Below are 25,384 nucleotides of genomic sequence, written 5' to 3'. Positions count from 1 at the left end.
CCGGGGAGCGGAGGACGCGGCCGCCTGGCCCCGGTGGCTGGCGGCGAGGGGGGAGAAGGCTCTCGCAGCCGGGGTAAGCGGCGGTTCCCAGCCTGTCAGCCCGCGTTCCTGCGTTCCGCCGGTTCTTTCCCAGCCGGCAAGAGCGAGGTCTGTCGGTACGTCCGTGAGAGAAACGCGGGGATCGAGTGAGTTGGTGCTGAGCGTGATTCATTCCCGCTGCGAACCGGGCTGCGGCTGCTTGGACACGAAGAGCGAGAGATGACAGGAGCGTTGCGGGCTCGGGAGTAGAGATTGAGGAGGCCTCGTGTTGCCTCTTGTACGCCTGGTATGGCAAGGCTGGCTTGTGTTATGGTAATGGCCGATAAAAACTGCTATTAGCAGGCTTTTCATATGTTGCGGTGACTTCTGTTTGTTCGCAAGCCAGCGTGGAATATAGTCGGGAGCAAAGGAATTAAATTGCATCACTACCGAGGAAGTAATGTTTTGGTAGCCGTGCTCTCCTGGAAGAATCCTTGTTGCTTGACTTTTTCTTTTCTTGTTTCTTCTTCTTCCCACTCCTTGAAGCAAGTAAGATCTAAGTTACTCGCGTTCCAGAACTGGGCAACGTGATCTCTGCCTGGCTAAGTTCTTTATCGCAGTCTAGTAAGTTATACCGTGCAGCAGGGAACACAAAGTGAACAGGCACCTCCATAAGGGCATCCCTTTCAGGAAAGTTATCTGTAATAGTAAGAAACGGCAACAAAAGCTGCATTTGACCACGGTCCGTCTGCTATGGGAAAGGAAGGGGCTGCAGAATGGGAGTAATTCTGGCTTTCTGTGTTTCCAGGGTCATGTGCTGCCTTGGCTGGGTCCGTGGTTGTGCTAGCACCTGCTGAGTGTTATCAGAGCCTCTGTGGACTTTGTCTCAGGTGAAAGGAAATGGCTTGTTGCTGGGGAAAGTAGTAGCAGGAGATGGTAACTTTACTTTTCTCCTGTTTGCTTTGTGCCTGTGAATGATCTACTGAGTTACAGCCCTGTGTGTGTGCACAGTATAGCCGAGAAAGAGCGCATGACATGCTGGAGAGCAGCACGACTCATGAGGGAGGTACGGCTTTTTCTTGGTAGCACGTGGACCAGAGCTGTCAGAGCAACTGAGCTGAGCTTGCTCCTCTGCCGGGGGGTCACTGTGTGACCCAGTTCAAGTCACTTAACCTCTTCATTCTTTAATGCGCTTCCTGTGTAAAGGGTGAAATACTGTGCAGGCATCTGCCAGAGCTACAGTACCTGTCATCTAGTAATGTCAACGTACCTGTGATTCTGAAAAAGAGTAGTACGGCTTCACTACATGTATCTCGATGGCACAGTTTAGTTCTTGATGAACTGGTTTGCTTGCATGTGCTGCTGAGTGCACTGAAGGAAATGGCAACTTTTTTGTAAGTTAAAAGGAGCAAGAAGCCTGTAGAACTTGAGCTGTGCTCAAAGCTTTCTAGAATCCACCTTCTTATTGCATCGCCTGATGTCCTGGTACCACTCACCTGACAGTCCTTCAGCTTCTGTTTCAATGTTTCATTGGGCTCTTGAAGGGCTTTTAAAAGCTCTCATGGGACACCGTGCTGGGGGGTTTAGGCAGGTGAATCTCACCATGATTGTAACGTATCTTGTACAACAGGGCTACAGGCTGTTTGCTCGCGGACGTGAGACAAATCACGTTGTTCAGTTTGGAGGGTCTGAATGGACGGTGCTGCAGGAACCCAGCTATTGTGTGTTCTGGTTGCTGCTTCTTAGGTGTGCTTTCCTTAGTCACACCGAGTTTAGATACCTGTCCTAGGAACCAGATTCCTCCTTAAAGATCTCTGGACATACTTTGAGATACTAATACTGAAAGTCATCAACTGCCTAGAAAGCCTTGTCTTTAACCTAGACATTCCATAATGCCTGAAATTAGGCAACAGGAATTCCCCTCACCACCCAGGGTGTGAGCTGAAGTTACCTGCAGTTCAGATCCACCGTGGTACACAGGTTCCCAGTTCCTGCAGGTTCTCTTGGGAGTTAACTGTGACAGGAGTTTGTTTGTTTGAGGATTGCAGCCAAAGCTGTTCAGAGCTGGAAGCAGTTGATTTGCTATGGTGAGACTCTTGTGTGCATTTTGAAAACATTGCAGGCTGACTTCAGGGGTATTTGGGAGCAAGTACGCTTTTCCAGTAGGAGAGTTATCTGAAGAGCATAATGCTTTAAAAGCAACATACCCCACTTCTCTATGGCTCTCATCTTTCATGTGCACTTAACTGATGTGGAAAAATTATTTAAGGTATTTCTAGTGTCTAGGGAGACTGTAATAAGATCAGGGCTGGTATCCTGTGTGCCCTTAGCAACATCTAGAAGTAATAAAAAACATTAATTAAAACATTAATTACTTTTAATTGTTTAATGTTTCAGATCTAATGACAAGCCTTTTTTAAATCCTGATTTCTAACTACAGTGCTTCTGTGGAACTCTTAATGCAAATGGCTGTTAAACTTTATGAAGTGATGATTAACTTCAGGCAGCCACTTTCAGGTACTTGGAAGAAGCTATTTTATTCAGCAGGTGCTTAATATTTCCTGGAAATTAAGGCTGTTGAGTTTGCTTCTCATGAGGATTGCTGAAGGTGATATGTTTGCATGTCACTTGCTGCTTTTGCAAATATCTGTCTTCAGCTGGTTTACCGTGGGTTTTTTTTTATTGTCCACTACAGGGATTCTGTTTAACTTTGCTGCTCCTGCATTTTGTACCCTGGCTGGAAGCTGTCTCTGAATTTATGGGCCCTATACATTAATATTAGCAGAGTTGGATGTTGCATAAAAGATCATTTAAAACCTTTCTTCAGCAAACAAATCACTGCTTGTAGACCTGAAGAGGTCCTGATTGCCTTTGACCTCTGCTGCCACCTGGCAATGAGGATGAGAAACTTACCATGTGCTATAGCTGATTTTGACTCCTTGTGTATAAATAGCAGCAGTTCCTGGCAAAAACTCATGGTCTGCATGTGTCTCTTGTATTGGGAGTATTAGCTTTGCATAGGGATAAATCTGTGAATTGGAAACTTGAAGTCTCTGGGACAAGGACTGGAGTGTGTACCCCCATAAACCTTAAGGCTGTGACCTTGCAGTTTTTCCTTCCTTAAAGAGGAGCCTCTTTTGTTATGAGCTTGGACTTGTATTCCACTTCTTGTTGAAATGCAGGGTTAGGAAGAATTTTTTGGTGTTCAGGGGCGCAGGAAAGAAACTTGCACATCACTTCCCTAAAGTATTTCAAGTTGAATGGAGTGTAGTGTTCTGTTTGCTGCCTGGTAAAGGGGATGGGCTCCTGTCTCTTGAGTCAAGAGTACCTATTTTATATTCCTTGTGTTCCCTCCAACCTGATGTGACTGTAGGAAGGTCACTTGATCTGTGTCTTGGCTTGGCTTTTTAAAAAAAAGGACTGCCAAAGCTGAGGAGAGGAGGCAGCCTGCAGTCTTTGGGGGAAGCCTTTCTGTGTAGGAGAACAGCCCCTTAGTGTAACTTGGGCAGGGCTTGCCAGTGCTACTGTAACACAGATCAAAGCGAAGCATGTCTTTCTCTGATTAGGTCTCAAATATGTGGTGTAACTTCTTGTAGCAAGCTTGTTAATGCATACAAGTTATCTTTCTGCTCGTTCAGTCTAAATGACTCTTAGTGAAATCTTTGCTGTTCCTTCCTGGTGCAGATGAACGTGGAGTGCCTTTTTCACAAATATTTGATATTCTTCCTCTCTGTGTGCTTCTGCAACTTATTCTCAGCAAGCCAAGCCCTGGGTTCAAGGCTTCCAACTGAACAACACTGCTTTTTGCTTTTCTGTTTAAGTCTAGTCCAGCTTTTGTTTTGAGAAGCTGCTTATCAAGGTCTTGTTGCTGTGCACAGTAAACCTCCCAGTGAGCAGCTCTTGATGCTGTTCTCCAGATACCTGTTTGGTCTCAGTGCTGCCTCTTTTCTCACTGTCTCTTGCAGCAGTATCAGTGTGTTGTGATGTAAACCTCACTGTTCTGTCTCCTTGAAAATTCAGGTCTGGTTTTTTTTGGTTTTTTTTTTATGTGCAGAGTATATTGGAAGCCTTTGGTTAGTTTAGTCTCTGCTCCTGAGTGCTGTATGTGCCTGTTTTGTGGGAATTGATGTAGGTGCCAGACATTTGACTTAGCTGGCTGCTTTTAAATTTTAATTTTTAAGCTGCACCGGTAGTGGACACTACACTTGTTAGCATTGCCCTTAGCAAGGGCTGCATTAGCTTCATTGGTGTAGAAGCAAACACAAAATACTAAGTATTGGATGTATTTTTTCTGAAATTCTGGAAAGTAACTTGTTCTATTCTCCAACCTGGGTGAAAATGCAGAAAGAATGAAAGACAGTAAAATCTGGATTTGGGAAAAACTTTTATAATGTGTTGGTAGATTATAAAGGTAATAAAAGCTGCTTTGCCTGTACTGTGGAGGACTGATTCTCTTTAGTCTTCTATGAAAAATGCTTTTAAAAGAGTTGAATCTGGACTGGTAAGTGTGTCGAGGAGGAAAGAAAGAATCGCAACAACTGATGTCTTAGCCTCTTGGCTGTAAAAGCAGTGTTCATTCCCTGGTCAGGTATACCTGTGCACAGAGTGGGTTAGTCTGAATCAGAGGACTTTCTCTGCAGTTTGAAGCTGGGTGATAATAGAAAGGTTGTGTGGCCTCTGGCTTATGCGCTAAATTCTCCTGGCTAGCTTGAAGAAGCAGAACATTTGGTCTGGCTCTGTTTCTGAAACGGACTCCAAAACTGGAAAAAAAAAAACCCCAAAACAAAACAACAAACCAACCCTCCACCATATATTGAGGAATAGCCAAGAAAGGTAAAGGTGGTATTGGTAAAGTGGTACAGAAGCAGTTTCTGAAATTTGCTCCTGTATCTGAAATACCTTTCTGGCAAAGTGGTGAAGAATTGATCTTGCCTTCCTCTGTAATAGTGTCTCTCCCTGTGAATCCTCTAGCTTGGTTGAGGAAACTATAAATAATGAAACGATGGGAGCAGGAAGGTAATAAGATATAAAGTACAGTAAGGAGCTTGATAATCTGATAGGGTTAATGTTAGTTACAAAGTGTAACCTGTGACTTACGGCATAGCAGGAGTGATCAGCCCAGGGCCTTGTGTTAATCCTTTAGGCAGTGCAGGTGGTGAGGGTTGCTGGTGGTTGGTGTTTGTATATATATGAGCTTCTTGGTGATTTCCAAAACACCTGTAAAAAAACCCTACAGTTTGGCTAGGTTGATACTTTTATTGTAAACCTCTGCTTTCCAGTGTAAATAGAAACTCTTTTGAGTCCTGCTTTGGCACAGAAGCGGTACTGCTGGAGCTGTGCTGGGCCACTGTTTGGCCGTGACTGTAAAATGAAATACTAATAAAGCCTGGGCCATCAGTGTAGCAGCTTCAGCTGCAAAGGAGGGGACTGAGCTGTTGTGGGAACACCAGTGAAGCTGATTACACTGAAAGGAGTTTTTATCTTGGAGATAAAAGACAGCCTGGTGTTGGTGGTGTTTCTTGTTCCAGAGCTCTTGTTTTGCTCTACAGCAACCAGCTTTTTCAGCCTTTTACTGATGTCGTAATTAATCCCTCTGCAAATAGGACTGTTGGTTCTCAAATATTTTAAGGTTGTGGAGAGACTTCATTAGTAGTTTTCTGAATTCAGAGGAGCCTGTTTCTGGAGCTCTGTAGCCCATGTTAACTGGGCTGGGAAAAGGTGGTATTGCTTAAGGGGTATCTCTTGCTGCTGTTGTCTTTCAGTGCTGCTGGCTGCTGTTTGAAGCAGAAATTGCTGCAGAATGCTTTAATTACTTAAGTATAGAGAAACTTACCTGTTCACTTCTCTTTAAAATAAGTGCCATCCGGTTTGAGATCTTGCTTGCCTGGCTCCTACCTGTCTTTGGAGGTTTGTAGCCACTGAGTCATGTTTTCCGAGCTCTCACCTCTGTGTGATGGTGGTTTTGATGGTGGTACACCAGGCTGGCCTGGGAAAAGAGTGCGGGAAAGGCTGCAAAGTCTTGTGGCCGACTGACAGCCTGGTGATCAGGAGTGCGTGATGCAAGGGCTTGCAGCCCAGTGACATGGCAGGCCACTGTGACTTCACAGATGTGTCCCTTGAGATCAGCCTCTGATGCAAACCTGTGTGGGTAGGAGGTATCTTTGCTCTCCAGTTTGAACTTCACTCTGGAGAGGCTCTCCAGTAGGAAGCAGCAGGTGGTCCCTCTGTGGCTGACTGTCTGCCTCCTTTATCTTTGTATGAAAAAGCAAAGAAGCTGTGGTTTAGATACTGCAGTACCCTATGCCAGTTGGACTTTCAATGGAAAAAAAACCAGCCTTATGCCAAAGGTAGATCAAGTAAGTCTATGTCTGTTTCTCTGCAGTAATTTCTCTTATTTTAATCTTAATGGTAGGGCCTCCAGTTCTTTAGGTTTTTGTCAACTCCTTATGTCTCCTATAAGGCAGAGCATGTGCTACTGGTTATTTTTAGCATGGAAAATTTTAAGAGCCCACGTGGTCCCATTTAGTTTTAACTGTGCCAACCTTGTCCAGTTCTCTTTCACCCAGATAGTATTTATTTCCTGAGTGCTGTATCGCTAACTATAGGGTTTGTAGGGAGGCATCCCGGCCTTGCTGTTGAAGCTACATTTCCAATTTAGCTGCCTGCTCGTTTGCTCTGTGGTCCTTCAGGACGGCCTTTAATTCCAGCCTGGATTTCCACAGCTTTTGGGGTTTGGAAGTGTAACCTCTCAAGCGCTGGGGCGGAAGGGGAGCAGAGGAGGCAGGGACTGGCAGCAGTGTAGGGTATGTCCCTGCAGAGCGCGGGAGCTCAGTCACTTGGGACTTGCCTCTCTTCTTGTAGAGACTTGAAGCAGCTTGCCCCCAGAAGAAACCTTCTTGTGTGTAGAAAGCCCTGAAAATCCAGAGCAAGTGCTTGCTGAACTCTCCTCTTGAACCTTGAGAGTGAATTATCTGGCTTTTCTCTGAACCTCACACTGCAAACATTTCTAACCTAATAAGGATGTGTATACTGAAGGGTTGTTTGTCCTGGCTAGGGAAACAAGGTGGCTTAAAACTGCTCTGGGACCCTAATGTGAACAAGTAGAATAAGTTGACTGTCCTTGGCGCTTTTTTTTTTTTTAAGGTAGGCAAGTGTGTGCGTTCATTCTTGTTCTCATCTCCCTGGTCTTTACCAGGAGTTTTCCATAAATCAAGTCAGGATAGAGATTTGGAGAGCTGACTGACCCCTACTCTCCCCTTGCTGTCTTAATCCCATCCTGACCTACCGTGGGGATTATTTAGCAAGTTGGAAAAGTCTCATGTCCTAGCTGCAGCTCTCTGGCCCTGCCTTGATAGAAGGTGTGACATTTAGACCGGATTCCTGACATGCCAGAAAGAAGTGGAAGTGGCTGGTGGTGCGGGGTGAGCGCATACAGTGTGCGAGCTCCGCGCTATTTTTGGTGCGGGACTGCATGGGGCCCTGCGTGTTGGGAAACGGCACTGGGGCATCCGGCGCTTCGCACTGGTTCTGGCTCTTACGAGCCGATCGTCTCCGGTCCAAAGCCTCCAGAGCTGCTGCGTTTCTCCAGCTGGCTCCTCCTGCCTGGAGAGCGCGAGGACTGTCGGGCCAGGCTCCCTCCAGTTTGGCAGTGTTTAAAGCCATGTGATTTGACAAGTTGCCATTTTCTGTTCTGCTGCTGGCAGGAGAACCGCAGGCTTTCTTCCCCCCATGTGTTTAAATGATCCCATTGCCCCTGCAGTCCTGAACTGGCTGTCAAATTGGCAGCGGAGAGCGGGTTTTGTCGCTCTTAAACGTGTTGGAAGAGGGATGTGGGCTTTAGGAGCTCTCCTGTGGAGGAAATGGAAGAGAAGTATGTGCTGCATCTTACACCTGTTTGGTTGAGCAGGTTAAAAATCAGCCATCTTCTAGGCATCACGTAAAAAGTGACATTGTGACCAGCGTATTGAAATCGGGCCAATCAAGTCTTCCCATCACGTTTACGTAAGGAGATGTTTGTTGGTGTTAGCTGTCCCCTAGCCAACCCGGTGCTTTAGGGTGTCTGTTGGCATCTTGTACAGACCCACTGCCTTTCATCCCTTTCTAGCTGATGGAAGGATGTGGAATTCCCATTTAACAGGATCACTGATAGTATAATGCAGCTCTTGCTAAAATTAGTCAAATTAAAAACATGAAATTAAATGAGCTTCACAAGGAGCAGTCAGCTAATCCACCAGTCCCCACTGATCTAAATATCACAGAAGAGTGAAGATCTTTATCTTAAATTATATTAATGTCGAAAATGACTCTTAGAACTGTTTTGTCTGCCAGGCTTTGGGACAGGCCTGGCCCTCTGTGGGGCATCCTGCTACTGCCTTCCTGCGCTGCGGAATTGTGTGGGACTATTGTTTGTACAGTTGGTGCAACTTAATAGGGAATCGGATAATAATAGGGCTGTCTGTTTAATCAGGAAAGCTTGCTCGGAATGGACTTATGTGAGCTACTTTAATTTGAGTTTGTGGTACGCCTGTGAGACAGCTTGTAGGGTGGTTCTGCATTAATTATAACAACTTAAGCAGACAGCAGACGAGCACTCGCAGTGGCTCACAATGTGCCATTGTGCTGGAGAGCATAAATGTGAACCTTTTGTCTTGGGAATGTACAGACTTCACCCTTTCCATTTACCAAGTTCCAAAAACCAAACATCCAAATTATTGCATAGGTTTGTTGGTTTTGGTTTTTTTTAAATTCCAAATCTCAGATGTTGCCGTTAACTGAAAGTTCATCCTCAGCAGTGAGCCCTGCTACCTGACTGTGTAAAGCCAGCTGGAAGTAACTTGGATTTAGAAGAAAGCAGCTATGAATGTCCAATTAACACACACTCAAGTTTTCTTTGTAGAACAACATAAATACCTCATTTGTGATATACTGGAGATATTACTGGATTTCTTAAGTCATGTCTGCAGCTGACTTTTGATTTGGGATTAAGCAAGAAATTTTCTAGTCCCTGTTTTTGCCAGTCATTTATTTACTTGCCTCAGTTGTTAGGACTCTGTGGTAAACAGTACAGAAGCAAGGCTGGCATCTGAGCTAGCTTGGATAAAGTTGTGTATTTGCTCTTGTGGCATGGGAGGGTGTGGCTGGAGGAGGTGAGAAATCTGGAGAGAATATTAAATTTTCTGAGGCTTGGATGCTCGGTTTGAGCCTGAGGGAGGCATGTTTTTGTCCCTTGGCTAGAATGTAATCAGCTCGTCGTGAAAATCAAGGCCCTAAAGGAGAGTTGTATTTGGAAGCTGTGGTCAGAAGGCTTGCTCTGATAACAAGTTTTTTTCCGGTTGAGACAGACTAAGCATAGTTGACAGAATGACTTGATTGTCTTGTCTTGGAAATATTATGCTTCTAAAGAGGAGCTAGATAATACTCTTTTCCAGTGTGTGGTTCCCATTTCTAGGACTTTGCTATCTCCTGAAAACAATCTTTATTTTCGTTGCTCATTGGCAAAAGTCTTGAGGCCTGTTTGGAGAAAAATCTGTCATGTGTAAGCATCACCAGACATGTGATGTTTTGCTTTAATTCCTGCTCAGTGAAAATATAAACTGTAAGTGCTTTGCAGCAAGGCTGTTTTGGGGATATGGGTAACTGTTTAGCTTTGTGTTCCAGCTGTAGACTTTCCCTAAGGAAAAGGAAAGGCATGTCAGCCCTGCCTCGGATAACCCAGGTGAGGCTTGTAAATGGAGGAGCACGACTGGGACATGAGTCTTGGCAGTGTGCAGGTGGGGAAGGGTTCGCACACTTTCTAGAGTCAGAGAGACAGCTTTCGACTCCAGAAAGTCAGAGAAGCAGCAGCTGTCAACATAGTAATGTAGAACAAACTTTGGAGCTGGGTTCCTAGGTAGTAGTGTCCCTATCCGGGCTGCTTTTGCTAGATAAATACCATGGTTGTAAGGGCGCTATAGCAGATTTCCCATCTTCACTACTGCAAAATCTTTTAGAGGCACTTCTGGTTATTGGGAGACACTTGCTTGATCAGGCTGTAGTTGTTCTTTGTTTAGGAATTCCTACACTGTGTATATAAAAGTAAATGGAGTAGCTGCGTGTTGCTGTTTAGCGTCTACTTAACTGCAGACTTCTGTGGTGTGCCCGCTCACCAGCCTCTCGCAGTTGCTGTGGATGAGAACATTTGCAAAGCACTTCACCTTCACTGAGCTATTATGTTTTAGAGAAGTGCGTGTTGTCAACCTATGAAACTCAGGAATGTGGTGCTGCCTTTCAAGCAGAGAAGTGGGGAGACCTGCAGCGTGTCAAGTCTGTGTCTCGGAGTGCTGGTGGTACCGCTGTGTTGTGAACCCAGCCTGATGCTGGAGAGACTTGCAGTGCTGGATGCTGTCCTTGTGTGTAGTACTGACCTGTGAAGGTGAGGCAGGAGAAAGAAGGTGAAATTGTTTTACGTGTAAAGGTGGGATAAGGTGAAATTGGTGAGTGTAACGGTGAGAAATGTCCAGATATTCCTAGTCTTGGGTCAGGATCTTGTTCTGTGGTCTGTTGGTGGAGCAGAGATGTGAATTTAAGGAGTGGCTAGAAAACAAGTCTGTTCATGCTAATAGAAATACCTCAAGGCATTTATGAAACTTTAGCCTTGCTGTTACCTTTCCTGTGACTATTGTAACATGGCTTTTGTTTCTCCTTCTAGATATAATTGCTAAGGATCTGTAAAATGGCTTTACGTTTCCGCAATATTATCCCATATGCCATACCTGGAGTGCTGGCACTTGTTGGCTGCTGGTGGATCTATTCCCGTAGAAAAAAGCATGCAAGCTATCACGATAAACAAGCAATAGCCACTGAAGAAGAGCAGCAGGAAGAAGCGCCAGAGAATGATTCATCACCCAAAACAGAAGCATGTGTTCCTCGAAGACTGCCTCTCTCGTCAGAAGAGGAATGCCGAGAGAACGAAACCTCAACCTCCCTGCTCTCAGCGGGGTCAACGACGCCCTCTCTTCTGTGTCAAACTCACGAGAGGCTAGATCTCTCACAGGACCTTCCAGACCTGTCAGTAATGACAACGCAGCCCAGCACCCTTGAGGACGACAGTGAAAAACTAGAAACGACAGGATCTCAAGATGAAAGCGGTGTCCCTGCTTGTGTTTCTCTCCCTCTGATCTCAAAGAGTACAGAGTGTCAAGGCGGTGCTGTACTGAGCCTTATACAGGATTCAAGCTCTAGTGCGAACCAAGATCAGTGGCCATCAGCATCAGTGACACTGACACGAGAGTCTTTGGGAATCGTGGAGGAGATCAGCAATGCAGAGCAGTCAGATGATTCTTCATTTAAGCCCCCTAAGGAAAGCCAGATGTCAGAAATGGTGCTATCGGATGCTGGCTCTGTGACAGCCCTTTGCTTGGGATTGGAGAGGGAAGCCGATACCCCGCAAGCCTTTCTCAATAACGAAGCTGAAGTTGTATCAGGTCACAAGGATTCTGCAGTGAGCATGTTACCAGATAGTTTGGAGTCCGCCTGTTTGGAGCAGTCCAGGGAAGAAGAGATGCCTGAATCAATTGCCAGTACTGTACCTGTGTGTCAGGAGGAGGATGCGGAGCCAAATGGAGATGAATTGGAAAGGGAGAAGATTGGTGGAGTGAGTTTGGACAAGGAAGATGTTGAGAAAATTGAGCAAGTAGCAATACAGATCATTTCCAAGGTCATTTTGGCAGCAACTGAGGAAGTGCTGTCTGGTTCTGCAAGCGATGTGTCCACTTGGATCTGCCAGGCTGCTGCCAGCCGAGCTGAGACACCTCTGGAGGCGGCAAGCGTTGTTTCCTCCGATCGGATGCTTGCGGAGGAAGCTACAGCAGCCGATGAGAACATCGCTGCGACGAGTGATGCTGGGGTACCGACATCCCCGCAGACAGAGGAAGGGGATCGGAGTGTGGCAGATCCCAGCCGTTTAACACACGGCCGTTTATCCGGCCCTGTTCGGGGTGGCACAAAAGACTGTCGGATGAAGAACCGTGCATGCAGCAAGCATGTGCTCTCTGGTTCTGCAAGTGATGCGTCTGCTTGGATCTGCCAGGCTGCTGCCAGCCGAGCTGAGACACCTCTGGAGGTGGCAAGCGTTGTTTCCTCCGATCGGATGCTTGCGGAGGAAGCTACAGTAGCCGATGAGAACGCTGCTGCAATGAGTGATGCTGGGGTACTGACATCCCCGCAGACAGAGGAACGGGATCGGAGTGTGGCAGATCCCAGCCGTTTAACACACGGCCGTTTATCCGGCCCTGTTCGGGGAGACACAAAAGACTGTCAGATGAAGAACTGTGCGTGCGGTGACTCCCACGGACTTGATCGGACTCCTGTGGAAAACCACAGAGGGTCACTGGAAAAGTCATCTTTGGTTATGGAGGACTCTGGGTACAGCACATACACATCTGAAGGTGGGACAAGTGTGGAGGACCCATTGCAGAACACAATGCTGTCTGGCGCGTCAGGCCAGCATTCGGACTCACTGAGCATATCTGCAACGCAAGACACGTCTGCTGAGCAGAGCTCAGTAGCAAGTGAAAAACCTCCTACTCTGAAGCTACCTGAAGGCAGCGAAGTGCCATACAGTAATGGGATACTGAAAAAGGATGGTCCAGACTTGAATCATGAGTTTAGCAGGGCAGCAGAGATGGATGGAGATCGCTCAGGAGGTAAGAGGTTTGAAAATGCTCCCACAAAAATGTGGTGAACAAGCATTTTATGTGCTGTAACCCTTCTGCTTCAGAACATGTTCAGATAAGTCCTCTTCATCTTTACCTTTGCCAGTAGATGAATATTTAGGCCTCGTGTGCAGGTGGGTATGCGTTTGCTCTCAGAATTCCCGTCTCTGTAGGATCCCGTGTTAGCTGGGTGATCTTCAGGGTATATTGCAAAAGGTTGAACAGACTGGTCTGCATTCAGCACAAAGCCTATTGTCTAAAGCGAAGCATGTGCTTGAGTAGCCCAGTGAAATGGGCTGTGTCTGGATGTAGGCCAGGCTGTTGAACACCTTGCTGGCTTGAGACCTGCTAATGCAAATAGTTTCTGCTTCAGTTCGGGCAGCCTCTAGTAAGCACTGGGTTCTTATCTGTGTTTGTGGGCTGCTGCCGAAAGGAGGCTGTAAGGCAGTTTCTGAGGTGCTGCTGGATGAACCAGGGAAGTGCTCTGATGAGTTGTGATAAAATCAGTTGGTTGCAGACCAATTACCCTGAAGCCTTTTTGCTTGGAAGGGTAGGTACATGCCAAGAAATCCCAACAGGGAGCGATGTTCGTGGAGTTCCCCCATCTGTCTCTGTGTTGCTTTTGCCTTCTAGATCCTGGATGATGTGTGCCTGGCAGAATACAAAGCTGTCTGAGCAAATGTTAACCCGTGTGACCTTGGGGATGGATGTTAAAATCCTTTATAGGACCCTGTGGTGCCAACAGCCCTTAATGACAGGATGTCTTTTGTAATTGCTACAAAGTAGTTGGAATGCTGCTTGTTGTGAGACATGGGGATTGAGTTTGCCAACAATTAAGGATTAAACCCACAAAACATTTTCACTAGTGAGAGTAACCATAGGAGGAAAACGGTTTTGCCTTGTTGTGAATGCTGGTGTGATGAGAAGGTACAACGGTGTGTTGTGGAGCCTGGTGATGACTAGGGCTGAAAGCTCTGCAGGGAGACAGGTAGGGAGACAAAGTATAGCAGGTAAAGTTGATAATGTGGCTATGTTGGATAAGAGGTCCTACAGCTGACCTTCGCACCCAGGCTGTGGGACTTAAATCCTCATCCTTGTCTAGCAAGTCTATTGCAAACAGCTGCACTGCTTGCCTTTGACTTTCTAGGCATCTGTGCTGTGTTACTTGTTAAGATGTGGCAAATGTGAGGCAGCTGTTGGGTTTATTTTTCTCTTCGGTCTTGTACTGGGTGATCTGAATACTTGCAAGCAAGTGAGGATCTTCATGTTTCTGCTTGTTGGTCTGGAGGAAGGATCAGCCTTGTTCTTGTTCTTGATCTTGATCTTGTTACACTGACTGTATCTGGGATCTGACCAGGAGGAAGCTGTTTGAGTTTGTCCCCTTCCCAAGTACAAATGTTCCTGGTATCGGCTGATGGTTTGGGAACAAAAGGTAGCTCAGCTCTGGCACTTTGTTTCTTCAAGCATATGACAAATCTGGGCAAGAGACAATCCCCTACCACAGCTAGTAGTGGACACAGCTGGTGCTCAGGCCCCCGTGCAACCCTTGTTGGGGCAGGAATGTAATGTCAATGCAAAGAGCAGACGAATAGGTTGCACATCCCTCCGTGCATGCTGAACTCCCTGTGAAAAGCCCTGTTTAAACCATGGGGAAAATGCAAAATACCTTGCTGCAGCAGCAGCTCAGTGTTGGTGTTAGCATAGCTCTCATTCAGCTGGTAACTTTTGACTTAGTGTCTTGTCTCTGCTGCTGCATAAGGTGTCACCATGTTTGAAGGACTCCTGCTGAACTTGGGCCTCCTTCTGTTGCATTCCCAGAGGTGTGCAGGTTTTTCTCCAGCAATAAAAGGAAACTTGCAGCAGGCTGTGTGTGATGGGACTTTACCCTTTCTGAAATACCAGATAACCTGATACAGGATCATCCCAACTGAATGCATAGGAAGAGCTCAATGTCACCTCTCTATGAAATTATGTATTTTCATGGCCTTGTGTCTGGTAGCTGGATTGTGTGGGTTGTCTGAATACTGACATGTCTGTATGTCTTGTAGGTTCGGATGTAAATAGCGTGAATTTTGTGGACAGTGGCTGTGCCATGAGGAAGACAGTGAGTCGGCAGAACTCCAAGCTAAGAGGAGAATCCAGCAAGTCTGACTTCGTTATCTGGGAGATAGAGGTTCCAAAGGTAACCAGCCGTTGGCCTGCTCGCGCATCCTGCCTTGCCCTACATAGCCATCTTCTGGTTCTTCCAGCCTGGTACTGGGTCAGTGCCATCCCAGGGAGATCAACAACAAATCAACGAGGATTTAAGCATTTAGCTCCTGTTAGGACTCAACAGGAACAAAGAGCCAGTACACAACTGTAAACAAGAGGCATGTCAGGGCTATGCCCAGGGTAATGTTGGTTGCTGGACTCATTATTCCCCATTATCTTCCACCCCAATCTGTTAGTCCGATGCTCTGAAAGCATTCAGAAGGCTTTGAGGGTACACAGTTATTAAGGGCAGGTGATGATTTTTTTTTTTTTCTTTCTGCTATGTAGGAGGGTTATGTTTCAACTGCCTGTCCAAACCCTTCCTCACAAGCTGAATGCTCATCTGAGCTATTCTGTAGAGCTGCTGTGTCTCTGTCTTTATAGTGAGCTTTCTTTTGGGTTGAGAGAGAGAGACTGTGTTTTTAGGACTATGTTCATACTTTCTTCCCTGCTTTGTGTATGCAAAATCATCTGTGGCTGTCCTGCACAGCATTGCTCTTGCAGTTCTGCTGCTCAGCAGACCCACATACTGACAGCCAGTAATGTGAGACAGCAGCTCCCGGCAGGATAAGCATGCTGCCTCGAGTGCTTGGATGCTGTGAGCCCAGGGAAGACATGTAATGTGCATTTTAATGGATCAGTAAAACACAGGCTAAAGAAGCAGTTCTACAGCAGAAAAATATGTTTCAGTGTTTCATGAAGACAGGCTGTCACTTTTCTTAAAGTAGCCAACTCTACATTGTATAGGATTATCCATACTGACTTGGGCCCAACACTTCTGCTCTGGTACCTGGTCTCCGACAGTAGGTGATGGCAGGTGCCAGTGGAAGAGTAGAAGTAATGGGACATGCAAAGACATCTCTTCATCATCCTGCACAGCTGTCCTGGGACTCTGTAGTCTAATGGGCATGATAGCCTGGTTTACTCTCCCGTGAATTTGTCTACTCCCTATCTAGTCTAATTAGCTTGTTTTAAAATTGCTAAAACTTAGTATTTCATATTTGAATGAAAAATGCATGTAGCATGCTTTTTTAAAATAAGAAATGGTAGGAGATTGGGAGAGGATGTGACTTCACTTGACTGTAGGAAGACAGTAGCTTTTACCAGGCCTGGTAAAAGCCATCGTGTCTTTGTGTCGTTCTACAAGATATGAAGACGGATCTATCAAAACAAGCTGTGCTTACTGATCTGTATCTACCTTGACTTGTCATAGACCCACTGAACTCTGCGCTGGTCCAGCATTCCCTTATATTTATCCTGCCTGGCCCTGTGCTACAGGAACTGTGGGTGAAATAAGCCACAGAGAACAGTGTTGTTTGATCTATGTTTCTCTTCCTGACTGTTGCTTTCTTGTTACTTTCATAAAGGAATTAGTTGGCCGCTTGATCGGCAAACAAGGAAGATTTATGAGCTTCTTGAGGCAATCGTCTGGTGCCAAAATTTATGTCTCAACACTACCTTATTTCCGTGACTCCCAAGTCTGTCACATCGAAGGTAAGCGGAATGTCTCTTTATTCATGGTCTAATGTGTAGCTTGGGGGCCTTAATTAGATGGGCAAGGAATTTAAACAGATTTAGTGGCTTTGTGAGCCCAGTGCTTTACAAAATTTTTCTGATCGGTGCTGTTACAGTAGAGGTGTATGCCAAGTTGCCTGTGCCTTGGCATTTGAACCCTCTTATTCTAGAGGTGAGAATGCATTTTAACATCTTCGGCTGCTGTAATTTAACCAACGCATTTTGAAGGATCCCTTCAGGCTTGAAGGAGGAGCTATGGGATGTGTATCAGCAAATGCAGTCTTGACTGTGAAGGATGTTAGATTAATTGTGGCTGAAAAATATCTGCCAGTGAATTGGGTTCATACTGGAGGCTAACGCTGTTGAAACTGGGGCCTGAGTTGCTCATGTTGGTCTGATATCAGGTTACATGGCCAATCTATTAAAACTTAAATCGTTGATGTAGCGCAGAAGGCTTCTGGTAGCTATATCACTTCATGGGGTGGGGGTGTCCTCAGCATATCTGTACTACAGACTTTCTGTGGGATTTTTGTCTTCCAGGCTCTTCGCATCAAGTAGAAAAAGTACTGAGCCTGATTGGCAAGAAGTTCAAAGAGCTGTGTCTCACCAACATCTACGCTCTACCTCCACCAACACCACTGACGCTTCATTCCCTCCTTATGACTGCCTGGGTAAGTCCCAGCTTGCTGGCTATGCTGATGTCAGGGTGGAAGGCTGTTGTTGGTTGCTGCTGTCGTAGTATGCTATGTCAACATGGCTGGTTCACAGATGCCTTCAAAACCAGTTGGATTTTGTGTGGCTCTCTGCTGTCCATCTTATGTAACTGTTACAGATCAGATTTGCCTACCTGCTCTTCCACTGCTGTTTCCATTCTGCCTGAGCTGAGAAATGTAGAATCATAGAATCATTTAGGTTGGAAAAGACCTTTAAGATCGTCAAGTCCAACCATTAACCTAACACTGCCAAGTCCACCACTAAACCATGTCCCTAAGCACCACGTCTACACGTCTTTTAAATACCCCCAGGGATGGTGACTCAACCACTTCCCTGGGCAGCCTGTTCCAATGCTTGACAACCCTTTCAGTGAAGAAATTTTTCCTAATATCCAATCTAAACCTCCCGTGGCACAACTTGGGGCTGTTTCCTCTCATCCTGTCACTTCTTACTTGGGAAAAGAGACCAAGACCCACCTCGGTACAACCTCCTTTGAGGTAGCTGTAGAGTGTGATAAGGTCTCCCCTCAGCCTCCTTTTCTCTAGACTGAACAACCCTAGTTCCCTCAGCTGCTCCTCATAGGACTTGTGCTCCAGACCCTTCACTAGCTTCGTTGCCCTTCTCTGGACATGCTCCAGCACCTCAGCGTCTTTCTTCTAGTGAGGGGCCCAAAACTGAGCACAGTATTTGAGGTGCGGCCTCACCAGTGCTGATCCCTGGGTGGGTGATCCCTGCCCTGCTCCTGCTGGCCACACTATTTCTGATACAGGCCAGGATGCCGTTGGCCTTCTTGGCCACCTGGGCACACTGCTGGCTCATATTCAGCCGGCTGTTGACCAACACCCCCAGGTCCTTTTCCACCAGGCAGTTTTCCAGCCACTCTTCCCCAAGCCTGTAGCGCTGCATGGGGTTATGATCACTTGTTGTGATCCAAGTGCAGGACCCGACACTTGGCCTTGTTGAATCTCATACAACTGGCCTCGGCTCATCCATCCAGCCTGTCCAGATCCCTCTGGAGGCCCTTCCTACCCTCGAGCAGATGAACACTCCTGCCCAACTTGGTGTCATCCACAAACTTACTGAGGGTGCACTCAATCCCCTTGTCCAGATCATTGATAAAGATATTAAAGAGAACTGGCCCCAAAACTGAGCCCTGGGTAACACCACTGGTGACCGGCTGCCAACTGGATTTATCTCCATTCACCACAACTCTTTGGGCCCGGCCAGCCAGCCAGTTTTTTACCCAGTGAAGAGTACACCCATGCAAGCCATGAGCAGCCAGTTTCTCCAGGAGAATGCTGTGGGAAATGGTGTCAAAGGCTTTACTAAAGTCTAGGTAGACAACATCCACAGCCTTTCCCTCATCTACTAAGTGGGTCACCTTGCTACAGAAGGAGATTAGGTTAGTCAAGCAAGACCTGCGTTTCATAAACCCACGCTGACTGGGCCTGATCACCTGGTTGTCCTGTACGTGCTGTGTGATGGCACTCAAGATGATCTGCTCTGTAACCTTCCCTGGCACCAAGGTCAGACCGACAGGCCTGTAGTTCCCCGGATCCTCCTTCTGGCCCTTCTTGTAGATGGGCGTCACATTTGCTAACTTCCAGTCAATGGGGACTCCCCAGTTAGCCAGGACTGCTGATAAATGACTGAAAGCAGCTTGGTGAGCACTTCAACCAGCTTGGACAATCTCTGTGAAGATTACCTTAATCTTTAAAAACCCTGTGAGCAGGGAATCCTTGCAAGTTGCGCTGTGTTGATAGCGCAGCTTGACCTGCATCATTTCTGACTCTGCTCACTGATCTCTTGGGTAAATAAGTCTTCCAACTGCTTCATGCTGATAGTCTTTTTGTATGCAAGGTGGGCCCCGCCTCAAGTCTGATTTCTGTTAGAGCAGCATGGAGTAACAGTGAGTAGCTTTTGGAAGTGAAATACCGGAGTGCCAGGGCTTTTCCACCCATGGCTGTAAGCCTCAGGAGTTGCTGGTGGAACATGGAGTTGCTGTGAATGAAGCTTGTGTTGCAGTGAACGCTAATGAGAATTTCTTTCCTCCACATGACAGCTCTTCCTCCCAGACGGAGTCACTGTAGAGGTGGTCGTGGCAAACCAAGTCGATGCAGGGCACATGTTTCTACAGCAGCATACACACCCCACTTTCCATGTTCTGCGTAGCCTCGACCAGCAGATGTACGCCTGCTATTCTCAACCTGAAATTCCAACCCTGCCAACTCCAGTAGAAGGCATGTAATGTGATTGCTCACAAATTGTTCAGCTGAGAAACTTCTAGGGTCACGTGAAAGCCTGATGCCACTGAGTTAGGCTTGGGAAGTTTCCCAGTGGATGAGAATGTGATAGTTCACTTGTCATTTCATATTTTTTTAAGCCGCTGGCAGACTACAGATGCTGCTCTACTCTTCCTTACCCCACTCATCCCTGGAGTACCTCCCCAGGCACTTAGTTGCATGTTGAAATTCAGAATGAGATAAAGTCCATCTCAGGTTATTTCTAATCAACTTGGCATCTGGTGTATTTTTGCTGACAAAGTGTGGAACTACTCCCAGATCTTCATAGTGTCACAGTCTGCACGTGGTGTAAAGTGGAGGGTGCATCACATGGAAGGGGGTTACTAGCGCTGACTTTCCTTTTTGGGGACAGACCTCACTGTTAGTGACTGAAGGCTGGAAGGGAACTGGATACCTGGGTAGAACAGCATGGACGTGGCAGACAGAGACTTGAGAGTAAAACCCACCTCTCCTGTGTCCCAGCTGCAGGCCTTGTCTGGTGGGGGTGTGGGTGGTGGTGAAAGAAGATGGAGGCAGCGTAAGAAATGCTGTTGATTCTCAGTAGATAACTACTGATGCCTGAAGTGCTAATTTCTGGAAATCCACTTATGCTGAGCCTTTCTTCTCCGTACTCCTGTGTTTTGCAGTTGGTATTATCTGCGCGGCTCCAGGCCTGGATGGGGCATGGTTACGGGCTCAAGTTATTAGCTACTTCGAAGAGACCGGTGAAGTGGAGCTCAGATACGTGGACTATGGAGGATACGACAAAGTGAAGATTGACACGCTCAGACAAATCAGGTCTTTAGCTCCTCTTCTGTGGCCTGAGGCAATATCTGGCTTGAATCTTCATATATCGTTTGAATTGCTTATAGGTTTTTCCACAGCTGAAGTGGGAAATGGTGGAAAGGTTTGGCTCAGCATCAGCTGTGGATTCCTTGGGAGCACAGCAAGCTCTTGCAAGGCTTTTTTGAAGGGGAGGGGAGAGGAAATTGCAACTTCTGCCACTTCAGCGTGGAAGCTGAGTGAAAGGATGCCTTCAGGAGGCCCTAAATTGTAGTTAATTGATGAGCTAGAAATAAGATTCAGATTCTCTATGCCCCAGCCCCATTGGCTGGGAGAGCTGTATTGGATGGGGGTTTTCTTAGACAAGCCCATTAAATACTTGATTGTGCCCCAGAGGTGGGAGAAAAGCAGTACAGCTTCCATTATGGAGGTGGTTTTTGCTTGGAGCCCAATCCAACTTGGCGTGCTAATCAGACTATTTATTGCTGTTGCTTAGATTGCTGGGAGAACAATCTGATTTTTTTTTTTTACTGTCATCAATTTTAAACTGAATTCCTGTAAGGTGACATTGATTAATCAATTGCTCTAAAAGAATACAGGAGTAACTTAAAGCCATGTTCTTACTCTGATTGATTCTCTTTTCTTTAAGGTCTGATTTTTTATCACTACCTTTCCAAGGAGCAGAAGTTTTACTAGACAACGTGGTGCCACTTCCAGGTAATGGAGCTCTCAAGACATACCGTTGGTGCTCCTCCTGCAGGTTTAAATGGATACCGACCGTGTACAAGCGATGATTCTGTCTAAACCTTTTCCCTCCTATTGCAAGCGCAGCCTCTGATGTGACTAGAGCAAGATTGGAAAAATTGTATTTTATTCTTCTAAATGTGCTAGCATGGCATAACCTGTCAGGCTCCAGGGGAAAGATGATAAATGTTCAGGCTTTTTCCTGCATGGAGGAGAGAATGAATTACTCTCCTAAACAGCAAGTTGGCAGGACTGGCAGGGTACAGGTGAAGTAGCTGTAACTACTCTGCCGCCTTCTGTCATAGAGTAGCTGTAAACGCAAACTTAGTTTTTAATCTGCTAGATGAATATCTGACATTTTCCTACTAAAATGACTGATGTGTATAGTTCTGTGTTCAAAAGACTACCCTCCAAGCACTGGAAGAATGTCAGTCACTACCTAGAAATGCTTTGGTTTGCCACCCCCCCCCCCCCCCCTTTTTAATTCTTTTTTTTTTTTTCCTCTAGTGGTGTTAGAGATGCGTGCTCTACTGATGTCTAAAAAGCTGCCCTTCTGGGTGCGGAAGGGGTGTCTGTAGGTGTTAGGGGTCAGGCCAGGTTTCACCACTGGGATTTGTGACTGGCAGGACTCCAGGAGGTACAGGAGGCTCTGCCAAGACTGTAGATGGATGGCGAGGTTTAAGCTGCTTCTTGCAGAAGTCAGTTTTCTGCATGTTCCCTGAGGTAATCAACCTCCTTTGGGATTTGTAAGGAGTTCACTTGCTGCTGGAGGCGGTCTCAGGGTGGGGAGCACAAAGGAGAAACTTCATTTTGCAGTGATTTGGTAGGAAATAAGCAACTTTCCTCCAAAACGAAAATACTTCTGAAATGTCTGATCTGCAGTGTAGATTGTAACTGTATTGCCTGGGACACAAGAGTTTCCTGCTGGATTACAGGTGTGGAGTTAACAACAGTGCCCACGTGAGCTGTGCAGGCTGAGAGACCTGAGCTGCCAGTGTTTGCCAAGAGGGCATTTGGCACTGTTCAGGTGCCAGCCAGCCTGTGGTACAAATGCTTCGGAGTTCCCGTTCACAGTATTGCACTCTGTGCAGGGTCAGTAATGTCCTGAGGCCCCTGAGCTTCGTTTATTAAGGATCAAAATACTAATGGCAGCTCAAACGTACTGCAGAAGTATACTTTTCTGTCTTTAAAGCCTCCTAATTCATCAGCCACTTATGTTCACATTAACTGAGCTAGTGGCTTTAGAAAGCACTTCATCCTTTCCCTTCAGCAACACAGCAGGCACAATATTTGTGTGATCTCCAGCTTAATAGACTGGTTTCAGCAAATGCCTACAGCAACAGTAGGTGAGGATTCTCTGGCCTAACTTATGTAGGAGGTCAGACAAGATTAGCTTAATAGTCCCTTCTGGCCTTTAAAGCTTGTGAATATCTCATTTGTTTTCTCCTGCTCTTTTCTTTCCCAAGATGAGGATCACTTTTCATCTGAAGCCGACGCTGCTGTTAGTGAGATGACCAAAGGCGCAGTCCTAGTGGCACAGGTACACGAGAGCTGCCTGGAAAAGTCTGGTTGCCAATTTGACTGCTGCTGTTGTCCTCTCTGCCCCCTCGCATACCGTGCCTGTTAAAATCGAAAACAAAGCCAGAGCCTGCAAGCCTGGCTGCTGGGCAGGATCCTTGTCGAGAAATCTCGGGCGCTGAAAACTTCTTGTGTGGCATCAGCACCGCTCAGGATTGCCTGGCTGGGAAGGGATGAGTATTCCCTCTTGTTACTGATGCGGGCAGAGAGGAAGGGCACCTGGATGGATTTACAGAGCACAAAGTGGCCTGTTGTCCAGCGGATCAACTATTCACCTGGGTCTGCGCTGCTTTGCCAGTCTCAACTGTCTTTGCAAGACTGACATCCAGGACTTGGCCTCTGGCTGGCTGGAGGGAGAAGTAAGGGCATCCCAAAGGCTTCTGCATGCAGTGCCTGGTCTCAGCGAAGAGGCACTTGCCTCTTCCGACGTGCCTCTGACAGCGGCTGTAGCTATCCACGTAAGGCAGTTGGGACGAGTGGGAAGCCGATAGCGCTTGTGACGCTCAATCTCGTAGCTTCCTTTGGTTTTAGTGCAGTGCTCAAATGCATCACTAATTCTAGCAAGGGCACGGATTTGAGTGACCAGAGCGCACTTGCCAGCAGGGTGTCCCAGCTGCCTGGTGGCAGGAGCTACATTTCCACTAGCCTACGCTGAGTCTGAGGATCTGATATGCAGTGAATGATGCTAGCCTTGCACCCTCCATGGCTCAGACCAGAATTGCTGCACGCTAATGTTCTTCTGTGTTTCCAGGTCACAAATTATGACAGCGCAACAGGTCTGCCACTGATACAGCTGTGGAACTTGACGGGAGATGAGGTGGGTATGTTAACATACCTATTTTTTCAACACTGTTAAGCTATATGATTATGCAGACTTTTTATTGCTGGTTAGGAACTTGCTGATGCTTCTTGCTAGTAGTTTGTTCACCTTTCTACTTTCTTTTTTACCTCCTTTTAGGTGGTGTCAGTAAACAGAAGTCTGGTGGAAAGAGGGTTTGCTCAGTGGCTTGACTACTAGCAATGTCCTAGATGCCTCGACAACACTTTCTACAGAGAAAAACAAAAGAAGAAATCTTGTTTTGCACTGTTACAATTTGGTTTGGCAACCTTTCATAAGACAACCTGTTTACACCTGTGTGTGGATTTTTGTGGTCCATTGAAACTCATTTTGCTCAACTGTTACCATTTCACTAGAAACATGTACCTCATCTTGGTGAAAGCTGGGGTGTTAAAAGCCATAATGACAGATACTGTAGCTTTAAAGCAAAAAATCCTCCCTGGCCTCTACTTAAAAGTTGAATGGAAAAAACCTTCATACCTGGGGGCTTGCTTGAAGCTAGCAAATGCCCCTGAAATGTTAACTGTGGTTGCATTTTTGTTCAAGATGTATAATGCCCCGTGAACTTAGCGTCTGCTTTTCTTAAAAGTTACAACGGTTGTCCTTTTTTAACAGGCTCTGCCTATGAAATTAATGAATGTTATTAAGGAATTTAATGTTTAGTTATGGATTTTTCTGTATTGTGCCACTAACCTGCACAAATAACATTCATCTTGTGTCTTCCTTATGCCAGGAGGTAGATGAATTGCATTCGTTGCACTTACTGTGGCACATGTCTCACTGCAGTCATGGTTTTTAGGCTTGATATGCTTAAGGAAGAAAGCTTTTCTGTGCAGATGCTTGAAGTGCAGGATATGTTACCACTACAATTTTTGCTCTGAAATGTCATGTATTTAAAGAAAAGAACTGATTGCCAAGCCCAATTGTAGTTTATAATTTTCTAGCTGTGCGAGTCTGTAAATATATATAAAAAAACATTGTAATATTTTGTACAAGAAAAACACTGGAAACAAAGGGAACTTTACAGAAACTTTTTCACACCAAAATGTCCTATGTAGGTAGAACTGGCTTGGAGTGCATTAGAGTAGCCAACATACTTGGAGCATCTGAATGTTGGGAGTGTTTCAGCTCTGCTGTATACAGGATTAGTATTCCCTTAGATTGCTGTCTGGTTTGAATTGTGATCACTGCATTCTTTGCTATGTTGCTGTACAGATCTGTTTAAAAAAAAAAGTAACAACTTGGCATTAATATTGCAGTGGTGTTCTCAATTTTTTTTTGTTCCTTTTTAGATTTCTATTACATATTTAAAATTTTGCTCAAGTAATTTAAGCCAACTTAATACTCTTAAACACATGCCCTCTAATGTATATCATTTTAGATATGTATTGAGCTGGGATTTATTGCTGGCAGAGAAGATACTTGCCAGGAAAATGTTGATGTAGTCAGTCCTCAGAAGTTTTTTTCTGGTGGGTTCAGGGATGTCCTTACATCCTATGAGCTAATGTGTCGGTGCATCACATTTGGATAGTTGCCTACAAAAGCATTTGGTCCAATCCCTTCTGATATGGTATGGTTATATCTTTTTTTTTTTTTGAGTTCTCTACTATTCGGTGCTTATGATTTAATGTTCATGTTTGCAATAACATCCAATGAAACCTAAATTTGGTAACTCAGTTAAGTCTATAAAACATATATCCTTTTGGAATGTTTCTTTACATTTCAATTAAAGCTCGGATTTTAAGCCATCTTAATCAAACTGTGATGACTGAGAGCCTTCATTTCCTGACCTCTTGCGATGTAGGGTTGGGAAGGGAGCTCCATGGGCTAAGCAGGTCAGATAAGATCCTGATGGCTTTTCAACAGATGTAGAAAGGTCAAGCTTCAAATCTCCTGGGTTTCCTTTTACTTCCAGCTGAAAACTGGGTTTATTTTTATGATGAATTACTTATTAGAAAGCCTTAGTCTGA

At 45.8% G+C, this 25,384-nt stretch overlaps 1 protein-coding gene across 1 annotated transcript in view; it reads left to right on the top strand.

The window, feature by feature from the left end:
• AKAP1 (A kinase (PRKA) anchor protein 1) overlaps nucleotides 1-25,167 on the top strand; it is a 25,558-nt gene extending 391 nt beyond the window's left edge. Inside the window, exons 2-11 of the mRNA XM_010573834.1 lie at nucleotides 10,706-12,701; nucleotides 14,759-14,892; nucleotides 16,328-16,454; nucleotides 17,016-17,146; nucleotides 19,252-19,429; nucleotides 20,119-20,269; nucleotides 20,904-20,971; nucleotides 22,465-22,538; nucleotides 23,328-23,393; nucleotides 23,535-25,167. Of these exons, the coding sequence (XP_010572136.1) occupies nucleotides 10,730-12,701; nucleotides 14,759-14,892; nucleotides 16,328-16,454; nucleotides 17,016-17,146; nucleotides 19,252-19,429; nucleotides 20,119-20,269; nucleotides 20,904-20,971; nucleotides 22,465-22,538; nucleotides 23,328-23,393; nucleotides 23,535-23,594 (2,961 nt within the window). The 5' untranslated portion in view covers nucleotides 10,706-10,729 and the 3' untranslated portion in view covers nucleotides 23,595-25,167. The remainder of the gene's footprint in view (nucleotides 1-10,705; nucleotides 12,702-14,758; nucleotides 14,893-16,327; nucleotides 16,455-17,015; nucleotides 17,147-19,251; nucleotides 19,430-20,118; nucleotides 20,270-20,903; nucleotides 20,972-22,464; nucleotides 22,539-23,327; nucleotides 23,394-23,534) is intronic.
• Nucleotides 25,168-25,384: the final 217 nt, after the last annotated feature.

This window comes from Haliaeetus leucocephalus, unplaced genomic scaffold, assembly GCF_000737465.1.
Source record: "Haliaeetus leucocephalus isolate CR32 unplaced genomic scaffold, Haliaeetus_leucocephalus-4.0 Scaffold395, whole genome shotgun sequence".
NCBI classification, from domain to species: Eukaryota; Metazoa; Chordata; class Aves; order Accipitriformes; family Accipitridae; genus Haliaeetus; species Haliaeetus leucocephalus.
This window is presented reverse-complemented; position numbering and strand designations above follow the sequence as displayed.